This window comes from Prinia subflava, chromosome Z (assembly GCF_021018805.1).
Source record: "Prinia subflava isolate CZ2003 ecotype Zambia chromosome Z, Cam_Psub_1.2, whole genome shotgun sequence".
Taxonomy (NCBI): domain Eukaryota; kingdom Metazoa; phylum Chordata; class Aves; order Passeriformes; family Cisticolidae; genus Prinia; species Prinia subflava.
Window position 1 is genome coordinate 76,822,176 of NC_086283.1, and position 24,201 is coordinate 76,846,376.

At 42.3% G+C, this 24,201-nt stretch overlaps 1 protein-coding gene across 2 annotated transcripts in view; it reads right to left on the reverse strand.

Moving 5' to 3' along the window:
* Positions 1 to 24,201, reverse strand: part of SETBP1 (SET binding protein 1) — a 268,327-nt gene that overhangs the window by 193,476 nt on the left and 50,650 nt on the right. For both annotated transcript variants that reach the window (XM_063422644.1, XM_063422643.1), the window contains exon 3: positions 23,079 to 23,162. In XM_063422644.1, coding sequence (XP_063278714.1) covers positions 23,079 to 23,162 — 84 coding nt within the window. The remainder of the gene's footprint in view (positions 1 to 23,078; positions 23,163 to 24,201) is intronic.

The following is a 24,201-nucleotide window of genomic DNA, read 5'->3' on the forward strand; positions in this document are numbered from 1 at the left end:
AAGGGAAGGGAAGGGAAGGGAAGGGAAGGTGCGGGAAGGGAAGGGAAGGTGCGGGAAGGGAAGGTGCGGGAAGGGAAGGGAAGGTGCGGGAAGGGAAGGGAAGGGAAGGGAAGGGAAGGGAAGGGAAGGGAAGGGAAGGGAAGGGAAGGGAAGGGAAGGGAAGGGAAGGGAAGGGAAGGGAAGGGAAGGGAAGGGAAGGGAAGGGAAGGGAAGGGAAGGGAAGGGAAGGGAAGGGAAGGGAAGGGAAGGGAAGGGAAGGGAAGGGAAGGGAAGGGAAGGGAAGGGAAGGGAAGGGAAGGGAAGGGAAGGGAAGGGAAGGGAAGGGAAGGGAAGGTGCGGGAAGGGAAGGGAAGGTGCGGGAAGGGAAGGGAAGGGAAGGGAAGGGAAGGTGCGGGAAGGGAAGGGAAGGGAAGGTGCGGGAAGGTGCGGGAAGGGAAGGGAAGGGAAGGGAAGGGAAGGGAAGGGAAGGGAAGGGAAGGGAAGGGAAGGGAAGGGAAGGGAAGGGAAGGGAAGGGAAGGGAAGGGAAGGGAAGGGAAGGGAAGGGAAGGGAAGGGAAGGGAAGGGAAGGGAAGGGAAGGGAAGGGAAGGGAAGGGAAGGGAAGGGAAGGGAAGGGAAGGGAAGGGAAGGGAAGGGAAGGGAAGGGAAGGGAAGGGAAGGGAAGGGAAGGGAAGGGAAGGGAAGGGAAGGGAAGGGAAGGGAAGGGAAGGGAAGGGAAGGGAAGGGAAGGGAAGGGAAGGGAAGGGAAGGGAAGGTGCGGGAAGGTGCGGGAAGGTGCGGGAAGGTGCGGGAAGGGAAGGGAAGGGAAGGGAAGGGAAGGGAAGGGAAGGGAAGGGAAGGGAAGGGAAGGGAAGGGAAGGGAAGGGAAGGGAAGGGAAGGGAAGGGAAGGGAAGGGAAGGGAAGGGAAGGGAAGGGAAGGGAAGGGAAGGGAAGGGAAGGGAAGGGAAGGGAAGGGAAGGGAAGGGAAGGGAAGGGAAGGGAAGGGAAGGGAAGGGAAGGGAAGGGAAGGGAAGGGAAGTCTGTTTCTCAAGACTTTGTGTTCCTACATATTTTGTGCTTCTCTGACTGTATCTTTCACTTTCCTGCTGCTGCCCCTCCCATCACCCTTGCTGCACAGTAGCAAGCTGGGTAAATATTAACTAAGATAAGAAATGATTAATGAATTATCAATTGCAATCAAATTGCATAATGCAAAGAGCTGGGTGTAAGGAAAAATACTGGCTGCTGTATTTTTGTAATTATATGGGAGAGAGGGTGGAGGCCAAGAGTAAGTTAGGAGGCTGCTACATCTCCTATGGATCCTGAAATACATCTTGTACTCTGGCTGTGCCAGGTTAGGTCCATGGTAAGGTGAGTGTAGATACTTGTGCAAAACTCTGTGTTTGATTTGCATGTAGCAGTCATTAAGATAGTGCATAAAAAAATCTCGTTTTTGCCTATGCCAATAGAAGGGCAGAACCACCAAAGGCAACTACTCATGCACAGCTGGACTGTAATGGCACGTGCCTGGAGAGGAGCAGGGCTCCTTGAGCAAGAGGCTCAGGCTTGATCCACTTTCATCAGCAGTATTTCTAGTTGGTTAATGAACAAATAAACACTCTGAAAGCTCCTTATGAGGTAGTCAAGATATTTTCCCTGAGAAAAGTCAAAGCCTCACAATATCAAGAGCTGCCCTAACAAGTTCCTCCAAGAGTAAACTGAAACTAAATGGTGATAAGGTCAATATTTTCCAATGGTGTTGCTTAAAATATCCAAAAGTCAATAATAATGAAGACAACCACTAATTTGGATTACTGTATTGAGGTTTAACTACCTGACATGAAATTTTCATGTTCGAAAACATGGGCCTGAACCATTTGCTTGTGGTTGAATAATGGGTAAGGAGCAGACCTGTGCTGGTTTTAGCACCTGACCACTAAAAACATGGTATGGAAAAGGCTGAAAAAGTACCATGGGCACAAGAACTTGCCCGTCTAACTCTCTGAAAAAGAGCTGTTCCCTGGAAAAGGGATGGGTTCTGTGTTAAAGTTAGTTAGTGAGGCATGGAAAACCCTCTCTGGTCCAGGTGCTCCCATTTGGCTCTGGAAAAAAGAAGTTTGCCATTTGTCCCTTCTCACTCCCTCTGGAAACACAAGTGCCAGCAGCTCAGCTGCTGACTTCTTTTACATTTGGACAAGGATGACATTGAGTGGCATATCTTTAACAGCTCTTGCTTTTCTAGTTAAGCATTAATGTTTAACGAGATCAGCCTGCAGTTGCTCGTTAGTGTGCTGTGCTCCAGCTAATTAATACATCACTGGGAGAGCCAGTCTGGGAAAGGAGAGAGTGCAAATGCATTCCTGAGGCATTTCTCAGTCTTTGGAAAAGAAGTAGGGGGGGAAAAAAAGAGGAAAAGTTAGGCAAAAGGTTCTTCAGAGAGGAAGAATAAAAGGAACTGAGCTCTCCAAATGTCTGTGCAGCAATCCTGAGCTGACTTTCTGTGAAGAGGCTTTCTCTCACTATGCCACCATCCCCCTGGTAAAAGATGAGTATGTAGTCCACAAGGAACAGTACCAGAGAGGCAGCTCGAGTGTCACAAAAACACATCAGCCCTGACAGCCACACATATTTTCCAAGCAAGAAGAAATAAACCATCTTCTCATCCCTCCTTATCCCTGTTAATTCCTCTTACCAGCTCACCTCCTGCAACGAGGGTCACAGGGAGATCAGGAAATTCTTATCAGCACCTGGCTTGAGGCTGCTCCATCACACTTGGCAGGGCTCATGCCTGCTCAGCAGGTGGGGATTTTTTTTTTTTGAGATCATATGAACTGCTCCCAGTTCTCACAAATGTAACGGGCTTCCCATCAATTTTCAATTTATTGCATCTACAGTCCTCTTGCCTGCATCAGGAGATGATTTGTCAGCCTCACTGCTGAAGATAACATCTTTAAAATGCAACTCCAGTACTTTCTACTATTTTGGAATCCTGCAGGAAAATTGGAAGACCTTTTTGTGCTTACCTCAATTCAAATGTCAGCACAGTTTTCAAACCAGAAAAGTACATTTGGAGCTACTGGATGAAAAAAAAATTTAAAATCTGAGGTCACTCTTACTTCAAATGGTGTCTTAGAGACTGGTGTTTGGGTTTTTTATAGCTATTTTAGAATGTGCGAATGGAAAATGTAATTTTCTCTTTCTGTAGGAAAAGACAGATATATGGTGCAAACCCCCTATTTGTATATAATCTGAAAGATCGGGTGGGGTCATCAGAATCATTAAACAGAAAGTTTAGTTTTTAAACATTTGATCTTGGGAGTGTTGGAAGGAAGCAGAGAAATGGATCAATGTATGTATCGCAGATTTAGGAAGAGGACCCAGCTTTTAGAAGGAATGTGTCTTCCAGCTGCTGACATGGAAGAGAGAGTTATTTGGTAATGAATCATATGTGATTTAGGATTAAAATTCATAACTATATGTGAGCCACTATCAGCAGCATTATAACCAGAGTTGCTAATACTGCTAAATTCAAAATGTTTGAGAATTGTGGGTCAGGCTCCTTAAAAACTGAATTAAAATCTGGCAGATTAGATTCTATTTATCTGCCTTCTGAGTTGCAAGGACTTTATAATTTAAGCCTCATCACTCATGGATACTGAAGCAGAAATAATAAAATAAAAAATAAAAAGGGTGGGGGCGAGAAAAATACAAACCACTGCACACCTTATACCATAATATTCTTAAAAATCACAAGAACTGGCTGTGGAGACCCTAAACAAAAACTCAGCCCATGCAAACCAATTGTTCTTCCACCTCTGGATCCAGCTGACTGCTAAGCAGATGACATATGTATCCACTCCATCTGTCCATCCATATGAAGGATGTAAATATTTGAATGTTGATGCTTGGGCAAACTGAAATTAATAGGAAAAATTAAACTTTGGCAGAACAAGAGTGGAAAGATTTTCACTGCTACATATTAAGTGTGGAAGTTAAATGGAAACTGTTCCATCACCTTTTTCACTACTGGTTAAATATTGGTGGGTACAAAAGGAAAATTTGCTACTGTCATTGGATATGAAGAGAAGGAAGGAAGTGAGAGAGGAAGAGAGGTTCACATCTCCAATATGGGACAGATGGGAACAAAGTTAAATGGATTCTTCAGTACGAGAGACCATCTTCACTTATGCTCTGCTGTAAGTATTCTTTCCACAGCAATAAGCAAAACATTGGTGAAGGAAAATTCTAGCAATCGTTGGACAACTACATTATTCAAGAGAAAAAATTAAGTTCATTCACTTTTAGTCTGAAATCTCATAGACAAAATCACTTATGTTCATAGATATGTTAATGCAAGTTTTGTTTTCAATAGCTGTAAGGTCTGAGTTGTTGGAATAACTGGAATCTCTTATCATGATTGCTAATGGATTTCTTCTGGCACCAGTCTCTGAGGTTAGGAAGTTCCTCTACTGCCTCTTATCAGATGGGGAACTCAGAGCCAAGCTCCAGGATGACTCAGCGAGGCTGGGGAGAAATAGAGTTCAAAATGATTTTTGAACGGCAAAGATTTAAGCAGGAAACAATTTGGCTCATCATCTTGGGAAGATAAGGAAAAGTGAAAATGAGTACGGAACAAATAACCTCATTATTGTTACAGAAGAAGAACAAGGACCCTTGTTCAACTGAGATGGCACCATACAAGGTCTGAGAAATACAGGTTTAGAGACTTGGAGGAACTGAAAATAGAATAGTAATTTCTATTTCAAGTAAATTGCTATTTACTTGTAATGCCCAGCAACTAAGTGTAACTTCTGTAATACCCAGATGGTGTTTACACAGGATTGGAATCAGAGACAACACCATTACTGCCACCAAAACCTGAGTAATGGCCATATTCAGACTGCTGTTCAGACACTGATAATTTCTGGAATTACTGTACCTATTCATGGAGCCAGTGATCCTGTCTTCTGGCAATTGGTTGATAATGAACCAACAATAACAGTATAAATACTGAACAAACACAAGAACTTTCATGTAATCCTACACATATTAAAACAAACAAATAAACAACAATAACAACAACAAAAATCAGCAAGACAAATTAATAACTTACTCTTCCAGAAAATTCTTTTATAACAATGCTTTATCATCACTTGACATCACAGGAACATACGGAAAAATCTAAACATACCTGTGGTAGGACATCACTAGGACCTGTGATTGTGCCTACCAACAGTGCACACACGAAGTCTTCAAATCCTCTGATGTCCTAAAATCTTGCTGTTTCCCCTACTAATTTGGATTTTTTCCATGATATTACTGTTGCTGGAATGATCACAGAATAATTAAAATTGGGCTTTACTTTAAGCTCATGCTGACACAGCCCATAATGCAGAGGCAGTCTTAGAATCATTTAGGTTGGAAAAAATCTCTAAGATCATTGAGTCAACTGTTAATCCAGCACTGGCAAGGCCACCACTAATGCATGTCCTCAAGTGCCACATCTACATAGTTTTTAAATCCCTCCAGGGATGCGGAACCCTTCCACGGCCCTGGGCAGCCTGTGTGGGCTGGACAAAGATTTCAGTGAAATTTTTTTCCTAATTTCTGACCTAAACCTCTCTTGAGGCCATTTCTTCTTGTTTTGTCACTTGTTCCCTGGGAGAAGAACCTGACCCCCACCTGACTACCACCATCTCTCAGGCTGAGAGCAATGAGTTCTCCCCTGATCCTTCTTTTCTCCAGGATAAGGACAGCTGGACTGACACTGCTTCTCAGGGAAGCTGTGCTAGAGAGGAGTGGAGGCAGCACCCTGGGTAGAGCCCAGCATGTGGGACCACTTCATCTCACAGCTTACTCTCACTTTTAAGGACTGGTGTGCAACAGCACACCTGAAAGGAGCTTTTTAAAGATTGAAAGATGAAAAAGTAGGAATCCTCTTCCCAAATGATAAAAGCCAGCACGGTTTTAGCAGTGCACTGAAAATCTCCCTCCTCTCAAATTAACTCGGTGGGAGTCTGGCGTGAAGTAGGGGAGGCTTCAGCTCAAACACTGGGGGTTGCCACGGCACAAACAATCAAATGAGGGACTTATCATAGGAAGTGACAGGCAACCTCAGCTACAAGAGAGGTCATCAGCTCCATCTAAACACTTTCTTTGAAATATATCTGTGAGGGAATAAAAACAGGATGGCAAATGATTCAAGACTAAATACTCCGACATATCCTGCAATACCCTTTAGCACTCTCTTTTTGACTCCAGGAAGAGCCAGGAAGCAGAGTAGCAGCCCTGTTTCCGTTCCCTTTTCACCTCCCCTCAAGAAGAGTGACTTTTAACCTTATTATTTATATTACCCTTGCATCTGCAATTAGGCACTGCACAAACATGTGATCTGAGGGAAGTACCTGCCCCAAGGAGCCCACAGATGGGCAGAGGCAGGGCAAGTTTGAGACCAGAGATAACCCCTCTCAGTCTGTGCCATGAGACAGCTCGCTGTGCGTGCCCGACCTCGGCTGGGTGACACAGAGCAGACACGCGTCCATCTCCGCGCTGCTGGCAGCATCTGCCTGCGGTGGCTATCACCCATCTGGCTTCCCGGGCGAGGGAGGTCAAGCATGGAGGGGGTGAGGGCATCCTCTCTGGCAGCGTCCCTTTCTGCGGGGGTGGATGCAATTAGCCGGAGTTAGAGCCGCCTGCGTGCCTTTGTTAGAGACATCACTCCATCCATGAAGCCTTCTGGGCACGAGGGGCTCACTCTGCTCCATCAGGGTTTTACTAAGGCAAACTGCTCAATGGGGACTCTAAAATGAAGACCAAATACAACCTGAGCAGTATCTCTAAGATTACTTTTTTATTCCCTGCAATTTCAGCCTTTTTTATCTCTCCTCTAATTCCTCCCTTTGTAGGCATCCATCCTGGGGGCCCATAGGCTGAAAACCTTTCATCCTTTTGCAGCTAGAAAGCAGAGAGATGTTTATTTTCTTCCTCTATTCTCAGACTTAATGAAAGCTTTTAAACCCAAATGGCTGGAGATTCACACCTCTTCCAGAGTATATCTGAATTCACTAAAAGCTCTTCGGTTTCCTGTCACCCTGTGAACACAAACAAAGTGCACAAACAGCCACACCTCCCCTTGGAAACTGAAAAACCAAAGAGAGCTAAAACCAACATGGAAGACCTTTGGCTATCAGGATGAGTAAAAAACACATGCACGTGTACACACCCCAACCCCCCCTCTACCTTGCTGGAGATTCAGTCCCTGCACTGGAATGTGTAATACAAGCACAACAGCTGCCTATAGCAGTAATCTGAGGAAAAGGTCAAGGAAAGGTATGTATCCAGCATTCGTTTTGAAATACTCTATAAGGAGAATGTGGTGAGGGTTTGTTTTGTTCTTTTTTTTCCTTTCTAATGCCTGTCCCATACTTCTCCCTGGCCTTTTTGCATTCATGAAACCAAGTGAATCAAGCAGGTCCCTCTGGTATTACAGATCCCACTCTGAACTGGGCTGGTTTTGAGTTTTTTCCAAGAAGGAGAGAAGTTACAACTTGCTCTGGACAGAGAGTTGCTTAAATATTAAGCACTGGAATGTAGTTGCAGTTTCTACTTGGGAAGTATAGTAGTGATCTTGAATGATGAACAGATGAAATTTTTTGATGTTTTGAAGTCAAAAGAAACCTGCTAATGGATTTGAGTAACAAGGAAAAAACCAAATATTATAAAATTACATTAAAGGAAAAAATCTAGGTTGGTGCTGTACATGGATAACCTTCACTATGGACACTGCCTCACTTTGAGACAACATTTATCAAAGAACAGAAAAATTCACTAAGGGAGAAAACCCTCTACCAATAATGTTAGAATGTAGCTTTTCTCTTCTTTAACTTATTTGGGAATGTGAAAGGAAAATAATAATCTTTATAATTCCTGTATTGATAACAAAATGCAGCCGTAAGAAGAAAAGAGTAAATTCACAGGAATTACTCAGTGAATTGGCTTAAAAAGGATTCCTTCTCCACCCCTATTATTATTATTTTTTGGTGGTTGATTATTTTTCTAATAGGATTAATGTTACCCTCTTGGCTTCTGTGCAAATGGGTGTGTTCACCTTGCCATAAGCTGTTTTAGTGTGAACAGAGTTCTCAAATCCTTCAAGTATTTTTTAAGAAGTCTCCTGATGGCCTATTCTTCCTACAGAAAGAGACATGTTCATTCATTCATTCATTCATTCATTCATTCATTCATTCATTCATTCATTCATATTGACTTATCTCATGATGGAAAGATTCTCAATAAAGGTTGTCTCAGATCCAACCAGTGAAATTTCAGGGAAAAAGTCTTGGAACACCTTCATGGACTACGAAGCTTTTGCCATGTTATAGAAAACGACAGGCACATACTCAAGGCCCAACATTGTGAAAAACTACTTAGATGGGCTAGCTAAACGTCCCTCACTTTCCCTTCATTCCTTCTGGCAAACCTGGCACGGCAAACCTGTCCCACATATTTTCACTCCTGACCTATTGTTGGGGGTGACGCTTTTACATAACTCAGCTCTACCAGAAAAGTCTCCATTTAGTTCCGAGAGAAACACAGAGGACTCCTTCAGGATAAATGGTAAGAAAAGCAACTTATTGCATCAAACTAAAGAACAGTTCTTCCAGAGGAGGCAGGCTGTTTGCATACCATTTGGGTTCACCAGGGGAGATGCCTTCCTTTTTCTTCCATTCCTGCCTCCCAGTCCATAAGTGAACATGGGGCTGAAGAGGAGAGTCTATATTACACCCCAAATGCATTAAGGATCCCAGCACATTGCTATATGCCATCAGAATAAACCTGGCAGTGCTTTGAAGTCTGTAAACTGATTCCTAGATAACTGCTTAGAGTTTCTCCCCTCCCCATGCCCCAAACAGCTTTTCATTTGATGTTCTGGCACAGAGCTAATCTGAGAAAGGATCAGAAACTCGAAGCTATTGACAGTAGTGACAGGAGTGTCTCAGTGTGACAGCTGATTGAGCCCCTCTCACATTTCACTGACAAACTCAATTGCACCAGTAAATCGAGTGAAAGTCAATACAGGCAGCTCCTCCTCAAGCACTGGGTACATGCCCCCTCCCTGAGCCTTCCTGGGGGCCCCTTGTTGCTGGCAGCACTTGCAGGACCCAAATGAGAGCTCATCCCTGTGTGAAATGGAGACACGGACCTGCAACTCAGGTTTTGGGTTTTGAGGGCAGCAATGCAGTGTTTTCCCTACTGATACAAAGCTTAGTTTGTCTTCTCCCCCTTCACCATTTTCCTTTTTTTTTTTTCTGTTGTTTTAATAGAGACCTCTCCTGGAAAATAGAATTTCATCCCAAATCCTCAACCCAGGCAGACACTGTAACAGCCAGGCAATGTTGGAGGTGCAGGAGACTGCTGTCTGCATGTCCAGCCGTCCCCAAGCAATGCCCATATGGCAGTGCACATTGGGGTTAAAACCAGGAAATACAGGTCTGTCTCTGCTGGCTTTTTCTGCTATAAATCAGCAATAAAAGCCATCTGCGAGGAGTAAAATCTTATAAAGGTATAGGAGGTGGGAGAAGAGGCTCAAGCCTGTTGCAGATGGCAACCTTGTGTTAGTCCTGAGTAACTAGGCAATTAAATTAGTGACTTAACAGGCTTTTTCCACACTTTAATTGTAAAGCAGGGGTGTCTGTGGCCCAGAGCAAGCAAATCACAAAGCAGACTTAGCAACATTCATGGGGAACCTGAATTTTCACAGAATAAGGCACAGGGAGAGAGGGTACATGGTGAGGAACATATGTAGGCTACTGTTTGCAAATGGAAATCAAATAGGTTGACATTACAAATAATGAAGTGTGAGGCTGGCGTGGTTTCTCTCTCAGATTTCAGCATGGTTTATTTTTATAGGCGCAGCTTCCTCGTGCAAAGTGTTGGCAAACAGGCTGCTGGCAGAGAGGTGGGGAGAGGGGCAGCAGGAGAGACAAGGCTTCTTGGGGATGACACATTCCCCACCTGCTGGGGTGGAGCATTGAGCAGCAGAGATGGAGCTCCAAGAAAAAAAAAGTGGCATTTGTTAGCACAAATGGCCCAGATACTAATCTTGGTTTGTGAGAAGAGTAAGGGAAGACAAAGGAAAAGAAGGGGGAGAAAGTAAAATGGTGCTGAGCAGGTATCAGATGCTGAGAGGGCAAGGGTTAAACATGACAAGCTCGAAGATAGAGCTGGGCAAACAAAGTAACAGGCACTCTTTTGCATGAAGTCATATGAACAAGTAATCAAAGACACCATACCTAAATACGCTCCCCTGTCCCCAGGTTATTAGAGCAAGTCAAGCTTTGCCTTTACTTATCCCATCCAGCAAGCAGCTGAGGACACAAAAGCTATGCTGTCCTGCCTGCCTTAAAAAGAAATCAACTCGAACATTACAACACCTCCATCCCAGTGTCATGCTCTGATGCCAGGATCAACACACAGATGGTCTGCCTGCCCTGCTCCACCACTGCACCCTGGCAGCTCAACGTCTTGGAGCCAGAGCATCCTGCAGGATTCCCTGCCTCCTGGCTCTGCACAGACACGTGTGCTCTCAACCAAATGACCTCATCTGGACTGGATTGAGCCTTCCAAGTCAAAATAAATACAGCATATAGGAACTGGCAGTGATTTTCAAAGAATTAAGTTGGGTCCTTCTCAATTTTCACTGAGCACTTTGTACTTTTTCCTCCTACAAAGCTGGGGGCATTTTGTATTCCCTGCTCCAACGTATATTTTATAAACCCACCTCTTATGCAGTTAATATTTTGGTTCCAAAGTTAACTGGTTAAAACACATATTAATAGATTTGGCGTGGAATAAAAAAGAAAAAAAGAAGAAGGAAAATAGGCAGGTGAAAGAAATGCTCAGGGAAGAAAAATACCAGTGGTGTTTGGAACGGCTTTGGAGCCAAGATAGCAAACCTGGTCTTTTTAATGGGACCACCCAAGTGAGAAAGACCTTAAGCTCTTACTCACGTGTGTTATGTTCACTGCAGGGTAATTCAAAGTCCAGAGGGGAGTTAGGAAAAGTAATATTAAGGGCTTAGCAGCTGAGTCAAAGTGCTGGGTTCCCATCAAAAGTTATTCCCAATTTGCCAGCAGAATATAAGGTGATCTCAAGTCTGGTTCATCAAATGCAGGAGCAGGAAGACTGTGCTGCTGAAACAACCTGTCTGGAAACAAACTGCCTGGACTTTGAAGAAGTCAGCCATGGTTCAGCAGCTTCTCCTGAATATACATGTTGGGATTTTTCCAGAGGTGAGTAACATTGCCTCCTCCAAACATATTTCTGAGATCCAAACCAAAGAAACCCCCCCAAAATGCCAGCACCTCTTCTGAAGACCTCTAAATAGAATAGCATTTGCGGTTGTGGTATTTAGTCCAAACAACAACCTATACAGGAATCCTAATTATTTAAAAATAATTACTTAATTCAGCACCATACCTTTATGTGTCATGAATTGTTCAATTGGGTTGGCTGAGTCAGGCCTAAGGTTCATTCCCAGGTCATAATTAAAAATACTACCAGTGAGGGAAACGTTTATGATGCTATAAGTTCCAAGATAAGACAAACCAAGTAGTAATAAAGGAAAGAGAAATTTAGAAAGCCACTAAAAAAAAGAGAAGTCGATGGAGACAGAACTGATCTCCCAGCAATGACAAAGGTGGGTTCTTAGGTTACTTGCCCCTATTACTTTCTCCAGCCCAGCTGAAACACTCCCATCAGCAAACTCCTGTCATTAGATTTAGCGATGGAATCTCCAAGGACAGAGGAACAGTCATGTGCAGGATTGGCTGTATCAGTATCCCTTCTTCTGGGATTACACTGCTTGTATCCCAGCCTCTAGGAAAGAGGATGATTGATGTATAACAGTAGAGGAAGGAAGAGGATGACTATCGGGAGGGGCAGAAGATGGCAAAATCTGGTGCCCAACATGAAACACTTGAGCCTGAAGCTTCTGGTGGTATATGATCCTACGCTGCAGTGTTGCTATTTTTTTCCAACAGAATTAAAAAGAAGGACTTTTGCTGGTGTCACTGCAGGCCACAGAGGATAAATCCAAATGACAGGGCTTAAGTTATGAATATGGGGAATTAGAGATGAGAAGTAAAGCAGCTTATAATGACTCTCCTTTTTGCTCTTTGGATCGCAAGTTTCAGTATTGATTTTGAAATGCCCTGTTTTCATCCTAACAGCTTCTCAAAAATGTTTGAGAGTTTCTTCACCTTGCAGCCTCTTCAGGATGATTTGATAGTGATAAAAAGAGAACATAAAAGATTTTGCATCAGGTATTATGATATTCATCCATTCCCTTGTTTTCTAAGCACAACCACTGACCTGCTGGGAGGGTTTTGAGAGAGAGGTTTCAATTAACTTCCTTATGAGGATAGCCAGTGTTCAACTCAGACCTTTCATTCCCAACAGTGTCAGTGCAGGGAGACATTGGTGCCTTGACAACATCTGATTCAGCCAGTCATCTAAAGTTCAACCACTGGAATGGCCTGCAAAAATCCTGCAACAGCTCCAACCTTGCAGCACCAGGTAATGCAAAGTTTGTGGAAAGTGTTTACCACCTCCTTGTCATCTTGTTCACAAAGACTTCAAGCAGCCTCAGGATGCTCACACAAGTCTTACCCCACAACTCTATAGACAAGTATTCATATCCAAATGGCAACCTTCTTTTTCCCCTGACCAACACATGACTTGGGAAAAGAATGAGCAGCTCAGTGGAGCTGAGCTCCACTGAGGAATATGTACTGAGGAGCACATAAGGTTGTCAAAGTTAATTTTATCATGTATTCTGACTACAGCTTTGAGGTGAGGCAAACACATTTGACACACAGCTGCAAAATATTTTGAGCTCTTTTTGAAGCACTTAACATCTATTACCAAAACAGCCAAGGTGGGCATCTTTGGTGGGCATCTTTGGACAAAACATTGGGCCACATCTCTCACAGCTTTTTCCTATCTGCTCTCAGTGCTGTGCAGCTGGAGTCTGACTCCTTCCAAAAATGGAGTGAAATAACTACTCTGTCAAATAAGTCACCTCCTTGGAGAGATAAGGCTGAGAAGGAAAACTAAGGTGAAAAAGCTTGGCTGAGTTTGTACAGGAGATCAGTGCTGGAGAATGAGAGTCAATTTCCTGGCCTCCTACTCCAACACTCAGCTGCTAGATTGATCCTGCTGTCTTCCAAAAATGAACTTCACTACTTGAGGACAGACAATAAGGTTTCCTGTGGATTTTCACTTTACTCTCTGTGTTTTTCCTCAACAAAAGAAAAGCCATTAATATTCAATCATTCCTGCATGTAAGATGCAGTTGCTAAAATGGTTTTGCACTTAGCAGCCTCCAGTTGTAGACTAAATTGATGACACTTAAAACATGCCCAGGAGCCATAGCAGAATGATCCTATTACAGCAGTGCCTTAGTAATGTTGTGTTAGTTAAGGTTATGTTGGCTGGTTCTGAGGGTTTATAACCCAGCTGTGAATATAGTCTCCAGGCTGGGACCTGTTGCCAAGGGGATTTATTCCTGCAGCGAATCATATGGATTTGGGGTTTTTTTGGTTTTTTTTTTTTCTTTTCTGTCTACTTTAGATCATAATTTTGTCTGTTTCTTTTTAAGATACAACATAAAAAGAAAAAGTATGAAACATCCGTCTGTCATGAGGCTACTAGGAGCTGTACTATATTCCAAGCTGGAGTTAACCTACCTCAGGCAATCCCTACCTCACGCCAATATCTAAGTACTCCCCAGTCTTTAACATGAATGATATCAGTGCTTGCTTTCACTGCTTTCTTCATAAGAGAGCTGAGGTTTTGCAGGAATTAAATCATGATTGGTTGTGTAGGAAACCTGTGACAGACTGAACATCTCTGAAGGGTGAGCTGACTCCACGGGTATTGAATCTCTTCTTTTTCCACCTGCTTTAAAGACTTTCAAACTACTGCGTGAATGATTTCTCCCCCTCACGAGGTATTTTTTTTTTTTTTCTTCTACAAAGACCACTTTTGTTACAGTTCTATTTGATAGAGCTTTCTGAGTGGTTTCCAGGAGGTAATGTTTTAAAAACTCATTTGGACTATATAAGGAGACTTTAAACCCAAGGTACACATGAATCTACCATCACTTACCAAACCAGACTCATGACAAAGAACAAGAAAGCCATGAAGTGGAATACAGTTGGGAGTAAAAGGGACATAAGGAACAAAGGCGTATTTGGATGGAGCAATGCAAAATGTTTCTGTCCCCATGGTCAACCCAACAGCAGAACAAGCTCCCCGAGAGCTGCAGCTGATGGAAAATTTAACTGAATATATTTTCCATGTATAACCAGTGTCAGAACCAAATATTTGCTGAATGCAAAGCAAACATATTGGGTACAATTCCAGACAGATGACCTGCTGAAATACAGGACCTGAATTTCATGGTTTTGACATTGACTCTGGTACAATGTCAGTAAAAGGAGGGTGCAACCTGCCACCATTCTGCCTGGGTTGCATTTTGCACCCATGCTGACTGAGATAGGCATGAAGTGCTGCACAAAGCTTTGAGCATGACACTCCAACCAACAAGGCAGGTCCTGTTCTCCATCTGCCACCCTTCACAAAGCCTTTGCACTTCCACCTCACAGCTCTCAGCAGCTCTGAGTGGGCTGCTCAGTGTGCATGAACCTCAGAGGAGATGAGATCTGGATTCACGTGGCATCTGTCATCTAAAAGGTGACTGACTGAGGCTGACCCTGCTTTGATATCTTCACAAGCTGGCATCTGTGAAGGGGAAATGGGAACAGGACAGAGTGGGAAAGGCAGTAGAGTGGGGCTGGAGTTCAGCCTGGAGAAGAGAAAGTTTTGTGGAGACCTGGTAGCAACACTCCAGTATATAAGGAAGGCCCAGAGAGGCTGGACAGGGGCTCTGCAGTGATAGGACAAGGAGGAAAGGGTACAAGTTGTAAAAGGAGAAATTTAGGTTTGATATCAGGAAGAAAGTTTTTACTGTGAGCTTACTGAGATGCAAGGAAGGTTGCTCCAACCCTAGCAGTTCTTAAAGCCAGGTTGTATAAGGCCTTGAGCAACATGGTCTGGTGGGAGGTGTCCCTGTCCATGGCAGGGAGGGCTGGGGCTAGATGGTCTTTAAGATCCAAACGCTTAACATTCTATGATTCTGTGATTCCATGAGAGGCAGCCAGAATAACAGAGAATAATGATAATGGTCCTTCCTATATCACTGTCAAATAGACAAGTCCAAATCTTCACTCAGGCCTTTTCCCCATACATCTGCATGTTGTTCCTGCCTTGGCTGAGTCTCCCGACAACAGGTAAGCTGCTAAAGCAGAGAGTGTGGGATCACTCTTTCCCTTCCCATCTATGCAGAGAGATCAGTGAAAGCAACAAAATAGTTATTAATTATCTCTGGGATTTCAAAGCCTCAGTTCCAGCATAGCATTTTCTTCAGCTGCTTTAGCTTTCTTTTAACACGCTGGTGAGTGTTTGCCTTTGAGGAGTATAAATGAGCCTTTCAAATTCATTATTTGAAGCCAGGGATGACAATTGATAACAATAATATTTTTCATGTAAGCAACATTCTTCATTCAGAGGGCTCTCAAATTGCTTTTTGAAACAGTATGATTTCCATTTATCCAGCACCAAAATGAACCTACCTCCAAGGTGGAACAAAGGACCCATCAATGCAAGGTGGCAGTACACAGCAATTTAAGGCAGGAAGTCAAGAATTATATGCCCACTGAAGGCACAGGGTCAAGTAAAGTTGGCAGAAAGTATATCCTGAATGAGAGCCTGGACAAAACATCATCACCAGTTCCAGCTGAGGAGGGAAAGTGCCATGGGATCATCACTCACTAGAAAAGGTCAGAGCTCCAATCTTGAGCAGGGCAGGCCACTGTGTTAATGCACATATTCAGAAGTGCCTCAAAAGAAAAAGGAAAAAGCCAATTTGCTGACTGCACTTCTGAAGCCTTTACTGCAACAAAAAGTGCAAAGGACACTATGAGTTTTTTGGTCTCCCCTTTTCCTGTAGAAAGGAAAGATTCTATTGAACTTCAGTCTACACTGTGCTACACTTTACAGGAAGCCCAACCCATCCGAAATTAATATGAACAGTAAGAGGAGACCACAAGGTTCCCACAAGGTAGAAAACTCTTGAAGTGAGTACAAAACTATTCATAAAATGAGTGAGAAAAGGAAATAGGGGATTATAAAAGGTCATTAGAAATGTCAGCTTACAAATGGCATTGTGTTAAGGGAGGTGTAACCCCCTGCAAGCAAACCCCACAGCTGAACGTGCAGAGAACACCCATAACCCTCAATCTCTTTTGTTCAGAGGTTTACATTTAGGAAATTTCTTTCATAATATTATCATTCCAAAACTTACATAAATCCAATCAATGGAGACAATCCACCAAACTTCCACTTTACAATTGCTTCAATTCCTCCCAACGGATGAATGAAACTAAAAAATTTTCCCAGCCACCAGGAACGTAGATGTTCAGCAGCAGATCCAGCAACTACCTGGACACAACTGCTGTATGAAATTGGGAGGTCCCAAGAAAAGCCATCTGGGGCATCTGTTGTTCAAACAGCTTCTGTCCCCAGACGGATCCCACTGAGAGGATTCCAGCTTTTATAAAACATTGCTGAGATTATATTTTCTGCAGCATTTTGGTTCACCAAGTGAAACTTCTTTCCCCTTAGAGCACCACGAGCAGCAAGTGAAGCAAAGGTGATCCATCTTGCTAAGTACAACACCTGTACCACGGAAAGGTGAAATACTCTGATGTGTCAGGAAGAAAAAGATGCACAAGCATTACATGAGAATTTCTGAAGATTAAAAATTTAATTGGTTAGATGAGTGTAATGACAGAGGTATAAAGATTGCTTCTAATAGGCACCAGAGCCTAAAAGGATGTGTTTATCAGCGGTGCTACATATAACACTTCTATGAGTTCTCAATCACAGGAACATTTTCCTACAGCTCCAAGTTCTTTGTATGATCTTCTACTCTGCTTTATTAAATCAGCAAAGTATTTTTAAGAACCCTTTACTGCCCAGATACCTCAGACATTTAACAGCCTCTCTCTTTTACTTCTTGTTCTGGGTCTTTATAACCTGTGCAGAATTCAATGATTTTTTTTCAGAGATTCAAACGCTGTCATAATTGTGGGCACAGGAGATGGTGGACAACAGACCCTCATTCCTACAATTCTTTCCTCCTGCTTCATTCCACCCATGTAATTCCAAGTTATCCAGTGCTTTCACTTATTTTTATTACTCTTATTTCTTTTAGAAGAGAGAAACTAACTGAACGGGTGTGATCCAGATTTGCTCAGATGAAGTACAAGAGTCTTTGTACTCCTTCATTTCATGCCTCGGTGAATTTCTTGCTGACAAGTGAAAGAGTGCAAGGGAGAGCCAGTAAGGCTAAGGCAGATTATCCAAAATTTCGTCTCAGTCCTCTGCTACACCCTAGGCAGATATTACAGTGCTGGCTGCCAAAGGAACTTAACTCTGGAACAATTCAGTCCAGCTAGATATTTAAAGAGATGGGTTTATTTATACACCCTCCTTCCCTACAAACTCCCACCCTGGTTTTTTAAGATGGGAAATTATCAGTAGCCCTGAAAATTTGGCAGCAGCTTACCAGAAAATTTGTATTGGTCGCTTCATCTTTGCTGTTATTTTTATTCTTCTGTAAATTCCTTCAACCATTAAACAGTGTTATTCCCACAACAACTTTGGCAAAGATCAAAATAGTGTGGCAGGTTTGCTCCAATTTTCTACTGCTACTAGCCAGGTAATGAAGAGCTAGATGGAGACAAAAAGATGTTTTTCTTTCCTTTTCTGTCCTAAAGGATTTTTGTCCTGGAGTTCCACAGATTCAGTGAAAACATTTTGAAAAGTAATTAAAGTGGACTTTGTGAGGTGGAAATGTTGTGGAGTTTGGTTTAAGTCCAGTACTCAAGTCATTGTGCTTTTGCTGAAACAATGATGACAATCAATGGTGTTATCAATGGATAACACTGCCTCACCTTTTTAAAAAGAACCTCTAACTTTCCTGTAAGGGAAACAAGAATAATTATGAATTAAACTACTATTTATGCTTAGCAGATCTCTGGTGATAGAAAGCTCTGCTCTGACATATATATGTATATTTATAAGTCTGCAAACCCCAGTCCAGTGACTTGGAGAGAGAAGTTTGACTTCTCTCAACTGTTTTGCATAAGATGAACATCACTGCGTGCCTCACCTAAACAGTGAAGTGTTTTCTTCAAGGAATCCATAAATCCTCAAGAAAGGGTGCTTGATTTAGGCTTTGCTTGGTGCAACGGAAGTCCCAGGGAGCTAAGCTTCTGGTTAGTCTCACTAGCTGTTGAATCCTACTGCAACCAGGATCTTAAAATGGATCTTAAAATCTTATCTGTGCAAGGACTGCACATGCATTAGATTATACTGGAATCTACTGGAAGCTTGAAAAGAAAAAATAAATTAGCAGACAAATAAAAAAGTCTGAGAGAGATTATTTAATCCTTAACACTGAGTTCAACCTTTGGAAAGAGTCAAAATCTCATGAGGCTTCAGGAAAAAGGAGGACACTCAGATGAGGCCGAAGCAGCCCACAGGGGAAGCTGCCTATTTAATTTCTGGAACATGGGCCATGTGCATCTATTTTTAGCTTTGAACTGAGTTCCTCTGCCTCCTGCCAGAAGTCCTGAGCCCTGTGCTGGTGCAATGAAAAGCAGTGGCTCAGCCATTCTCTAATAGCTTTTACTTCTTAATAAAGCGCAGCACTTAGGCAAAGGATGAGGTTACTGTCGGAGGGGTCATGATTAATAATGATTAATCTGATCCTTGCCAACATGAACTGGATCCACCATTCACTAAATAATTACTCTGCAGCATGGATACCGTTTCCAGAGGAGGCATAATTTTGTCATATTAAAACCAAGACCAAACACACAGAAGGAAAAGGGGATTTGACTTCTCAGTAACACTTTTTCTCACAGGAAGAACCAAAAAAGTTAAGCAAAGAGGAAAAAAAAAAAACCCAACCCTACAACAACAGCTGCAAATCAAAGGACAAGAGCAGTTAAACACTAATGAATCACCCACCTTTTGGGAGAACCAATGGAAAGCAAATACAACTAAAACCTCAGAAGGCAGAGCTGCACGTGCTGAGGATATGGAGCACTCTGCTACTTCTGGCTCTTAACCTTACACATAACTCTAATATCCACATTATTTGCCCACCCACACATTTCCCTCCTGTTCTTAAATTACATTTCTATTTTCCTCAGAAAGCATACAAATGAAATTGCTCCCTGGGAACCATCTTTCCTTCTTTGTGTTAGTATGCTACTTGGCACAAGGAAATCCTAGTCCGAGATTGTCATTTTTAAACAACAATACACCTCAAATAATAAGTAACTTTATAACTTTATAACATTACAAGAAAACATAAACTAATGGGAATCCAATAAGCACTCTTAAGGACATATATGAACCTTACAATTACAGCAGGATGCTTGTGGTGCAGAGACTTGGTTCTAGGCCTCAAAGCATGGATAAATTTTATTCCCACAAAACACACAAACACAAGCAATGGTGACAAAGGCGGAGGAGGACATGGGGGTTTTGCTGGCAAGAGGTGGTTTTATCTGAGGACTCCTCTCAGTCATCCTGCTTCACTGACCCAAAACTTCCTAGAGACCATCCACTGGGGATGCTACTCTAGCTCTTCAGTACAGTCAGCTCTACTCCCTTTGAGGTTTTCAAAGCTTTTGTGGGATTTATATTGCACTGTTTACCCTTCCACATCATCATGCAGGGTTTGATTTGGACTGAGAGGCCACAGAACACAGACCACCAGTCCATTTCCTCGTCTAACGCAAATCCAACAGGAAGGTTGAGTTGTTTGTGCCTGTTATGAAATCCCAGCCCTGTGTAAGCCTGTTTGGACTTGTGCCCTTGACAGGTCCAGATTTTACACATTGGTGACTTGCACCATGGAAAATACCATGCAGATAGTGGGTGTCTTTGACTGACAAATTCAGGGAAGCAGGGCTAAGGTCAAGGAAGTGCCATTGGTTCTAGAGGCATCCTGGAAAATCACAGAATCACAAAATATTGTGAGCTGGAAGGTACCCACTAAGATCATCAAGTGCAACTCAGTCCTGCACAGACACCAATCCCACCCTGTACATCCCTGAGAGTGGTGACAAAGTGCTCCTGGCAGGAACTCTGGCAGGTTAGGTGCTGTGACCATTCCTTGGGGAGCCTGTTCAGTGCATCACCACCCTCTGGGGAAAGAACTTTTTCCTGATATCCAACCCAAACCTCCTCTGATTAGGTTTCATGCTGTTTCCTCAAGTCCTGTCTGCTCACTAGAGTGAAGAGATCAGTGCCTGCCTCTCATTGTCCACTCACAAGGAAGTTGTAACTTCAATGAGGTCTCCCTTCAGTCTCCTCTTCTCCAGGCTGAAGTAAGAAATGCTAGTAAATTAAATCCTTGGAAATGAGGTTATGATTTGGTTCAGCTGGTGATTTTTCCTAGTGGCGCAGGATGTTTGGAATTTTTTGCCAGTTTCCAAATTGACTTGAAGGAATGAAAGAAAAATAAATTCTTTGCAAAGCATAACTTTCACAAAAATTTTAGCTGGAAGTAGTTGGTGACTTTAAAACCAAATCTTTAAATAGCTAATGGTATAAAAATCACATACCTATTTATGTATACATTCATGCAAATGAAAACTAAGTTGCATTTTCGCAAAACTTTACAGAGGCACCAGAGTGATATACAAAGCAAAGTAGGGGGGGAAAAAATTAAAAAGAAAGAGGCCCCAACAGCAATAACAATAATGAAGGTAAATCTTTAAAATCTGAGACAGGGTGCAGGAGGTTGGGACAGAGCTCTGCAAACAAAACTAAATCCAGTGCACTGTTTTTCTCCTTCACAAAGTGAAACAAGCTGTTCCTAAAAATAATGCTTCCTTGGTTTTCTGGCAATTAGTGTCCTGGAGGATTAGCCTACAATCATCAGCAAGTGTTTGCCTTTCCCAGCCAATGTCACCATAGAAGTCTGTGTTTATCTACAAGGCCCAGGGGACAATTTACAAGCTGAGCTGAGGTCCTCCATTCACAGACAAATGTTCCACACTGCCACCCACCCTCCTGTACTGATTTCCTCCCCATCTACCGCCTATCTCCTGAAATATAGACAGGACCCTGCCAGGAGCATGACGAATGAGCTTTACAGCCTCTGAAGCAAGCACTTGCCCAATAGTTTATGTTGATACAGCAAATAAAAAGGTACTGATATGGTCAACACATCATCAGGCATCAAAAATTACATTTTAGGAAGTAACTAAATGCAAAAAATATTTTATCACTCTTCCAGAAAACATAAAAGAGAATGGGATATGTTTTCCCCAACTGAAATATTGTCATTTGTGAATTTGAGGTCTAGTACCCAGGATTTTTTAGAGACAGTGCTTTGTAAAACCTCTCAGCAATCAAAGTGTCCCAACTTTATTTCTAATCTATGCTACCAGTGTTTTAACAGTGTTCTGGTCCCCTTGTAAACAAAAATTATTCAAGTACATCAAAATCAAAAGACTAAAATTAGTAAACAAAAAGTGATTCAAGTACATCAAAATACAAAAGATTAGTAAGAGTGTATTTCCAAATTAATTTTTCCCTGAAGTATTAGAACCTCAAAATGAGACTATTAAGCTTGCATTTAAGAGAATGGGAAGCTAGTCTTCTAGAGAAAAGTAATATGAATCTTTGTCTTGGTGGTAAACTGACAATATAGCTCATAACAATTAATTTGTTAATTTGAAAATGCTAATAAAAGCACCCAAGCAAAACAAAGCAAATCAGTCAAAGACTCAGTTCTAGAAAGAATTTGTAAAAGTAACCAACATTCCTCACAACAGAGAATACTGCAGGACAGGTACATGGAAGGATGGATAGGTTTATAGATAAGATAGATCTGTTGTCAGATCTCAAACATTAACAAAACATGGCTTAGAGACACTGTTATTAATTGAAGTTGATGAACATGCATGTTGAAGGTGAAAACCACTTTTCTTCCTGAGAATTCACCTATTTTCTGTTCAGGAATCTATCAGGATTTTCTGGAGCTTCAAGGACACAGTTTCAATCTGCCTCAGGTTTAAATCCAGTCACAGGTTGCCCACAACATACATTAGAGAGCAAAGTTATTCAGTAATTGAGACCAACTGCTTCACTATGCCACATTTAACATTGGGCAATCTGATTTGATAAAATGTTTGTGCTCAAATCAAATTTTGTTTCATCTTTGGAAAGAATGATCTCCAGATTCAAACGCATCTTTAGCTAAAAAGACAGGAGGCCATAAGAACGAAATAAAAATTATCAGGGATGAACTTGAATAGTCTGATCAGGTGCCAAGTGGCAGGAGGAAGGAAGAGCCCACCAGCTGCCTTTTATTCCAAGCACAGTCCATCTCACTTGCAATTATTGAACCTTACCAGTGATCCCGCCAACATCAGTTTGACCAATTTTAGAATAACGGGCCATTCATTCCAAGTAATGAATATTGAAACCTGGCCATCGGTTTGTGAACAGATGAGGAACCCCAATAAAGAATGTCCTTGTGATGGTGTCACTTCAGAACAAAAACATTCAATGAACTACCACCCGTCCAGGCGGCTACAGTAGGAGACCAAAGGCTGCATGCATTTAGCCAGCAAGGAAATGCAATATTCTTTAAGAAGGCATTGCCTGGAGTGGATTTTTATAAAGAAACAGAATTCATGAATAAATAAACCAGATGGGAATAAGCCAGGCTAGGGCATTAAACTCTCCTAGTGCAATGAATCCTCAATCTTGCTTGAGGGTTTTTCTACAAATAACAAACACAAAAACATTAATGTTGTACCATTGTCAATCAAGCCAAGGACTCTGTTTGTGTCCAGGAATTCTGATATGGAACAACACAGATCAAATCCACCAGATGTTAAGACATTCTTAGATTTCACCAGTTAAGGTACATATTGACTGACCTGATCTGAGTCTTTCACTTGAGAATTTTTCCCTTTTCTGCAACCACAACTCATAAGCAGTTTTGCATCTCCAGTGACTTTTCCCTGTAAAAGATAAGGAAGGAAAAACATCAGCAATCTGAACCAGTGAAGATCAGGAGGCTTGTACTCATGATTAGGAGCAGGGGAAGAAAGGTCATTAGGGTATGTGTGGAAAAAGACAGTGGGAAAGCAAAGCTGAAAAGAAACACGTTATTTTAACCCATGGTTTCCATACACTTGCATGAACAAGAACATGTCTAGTATGCTCAGACAGACAAATACCAAACTGCACTGACTTGACGAAAAGCTCATACACTATTTTTCTGTTCACCTTTACCAAGTTAATGCCTACTTGCTTCTAATGTGCCCAGATTTGGTAAAATAAAGTCTTCAGGAGAGACTTGCTCTTAGTAGAACAATGGATCCATATCACACATGGTAAACACACGCCAGGAATTGAAGAGCACACTCTCACCTAACACTGCTGGTACAGACTCTGCAATGTCTATGACATAGAATCATAGAATGTTTGGGTTGGAAGAGACCTTAGAGATCACCCAGTTCCACTCCTTGCCATGGACAGGGACATATTTCTCTGGACCACATTGCTCCAAGCCCCATCTAACCTGACCTTGGACACTTCCAGGGACTGATGCTCAAACCAACAGAGGTTTGCAAAGAAACCCAGGCCACTCACTCTACTTTTACCTGTAACAAGCAATCTGAGAGTGAAGCTAAGCTCAGACACCTTCATTCTTGTTGAAAAGCCATCAGACTGACTGAGTGTAATCCAAGCAGCAAGGTTCCTCACGTTAACAGGTTCTTTTCTGAGGGTTTTTTGAGTCACTTTGCTTCTTCACCAAAGTACTTTTGTTGCTTGTCAAACCTGGACACCTTGATAAATCACCATGGCAGAAAGGAGTTGGGATTCCAGACTTGGTCAAAATGCTGTTTGAATTTAAACTGCATGGAGTCAAAAAGAGCCAGTGGGAGTCCCCACAAACATATCACAACCACTTGTTTTTCCATAGGCATGCACACAAAGACATTGTCTGCTTTCAGATTTTTGCTGTCCATAGTTGAAAAACAAACACTTTTGGCA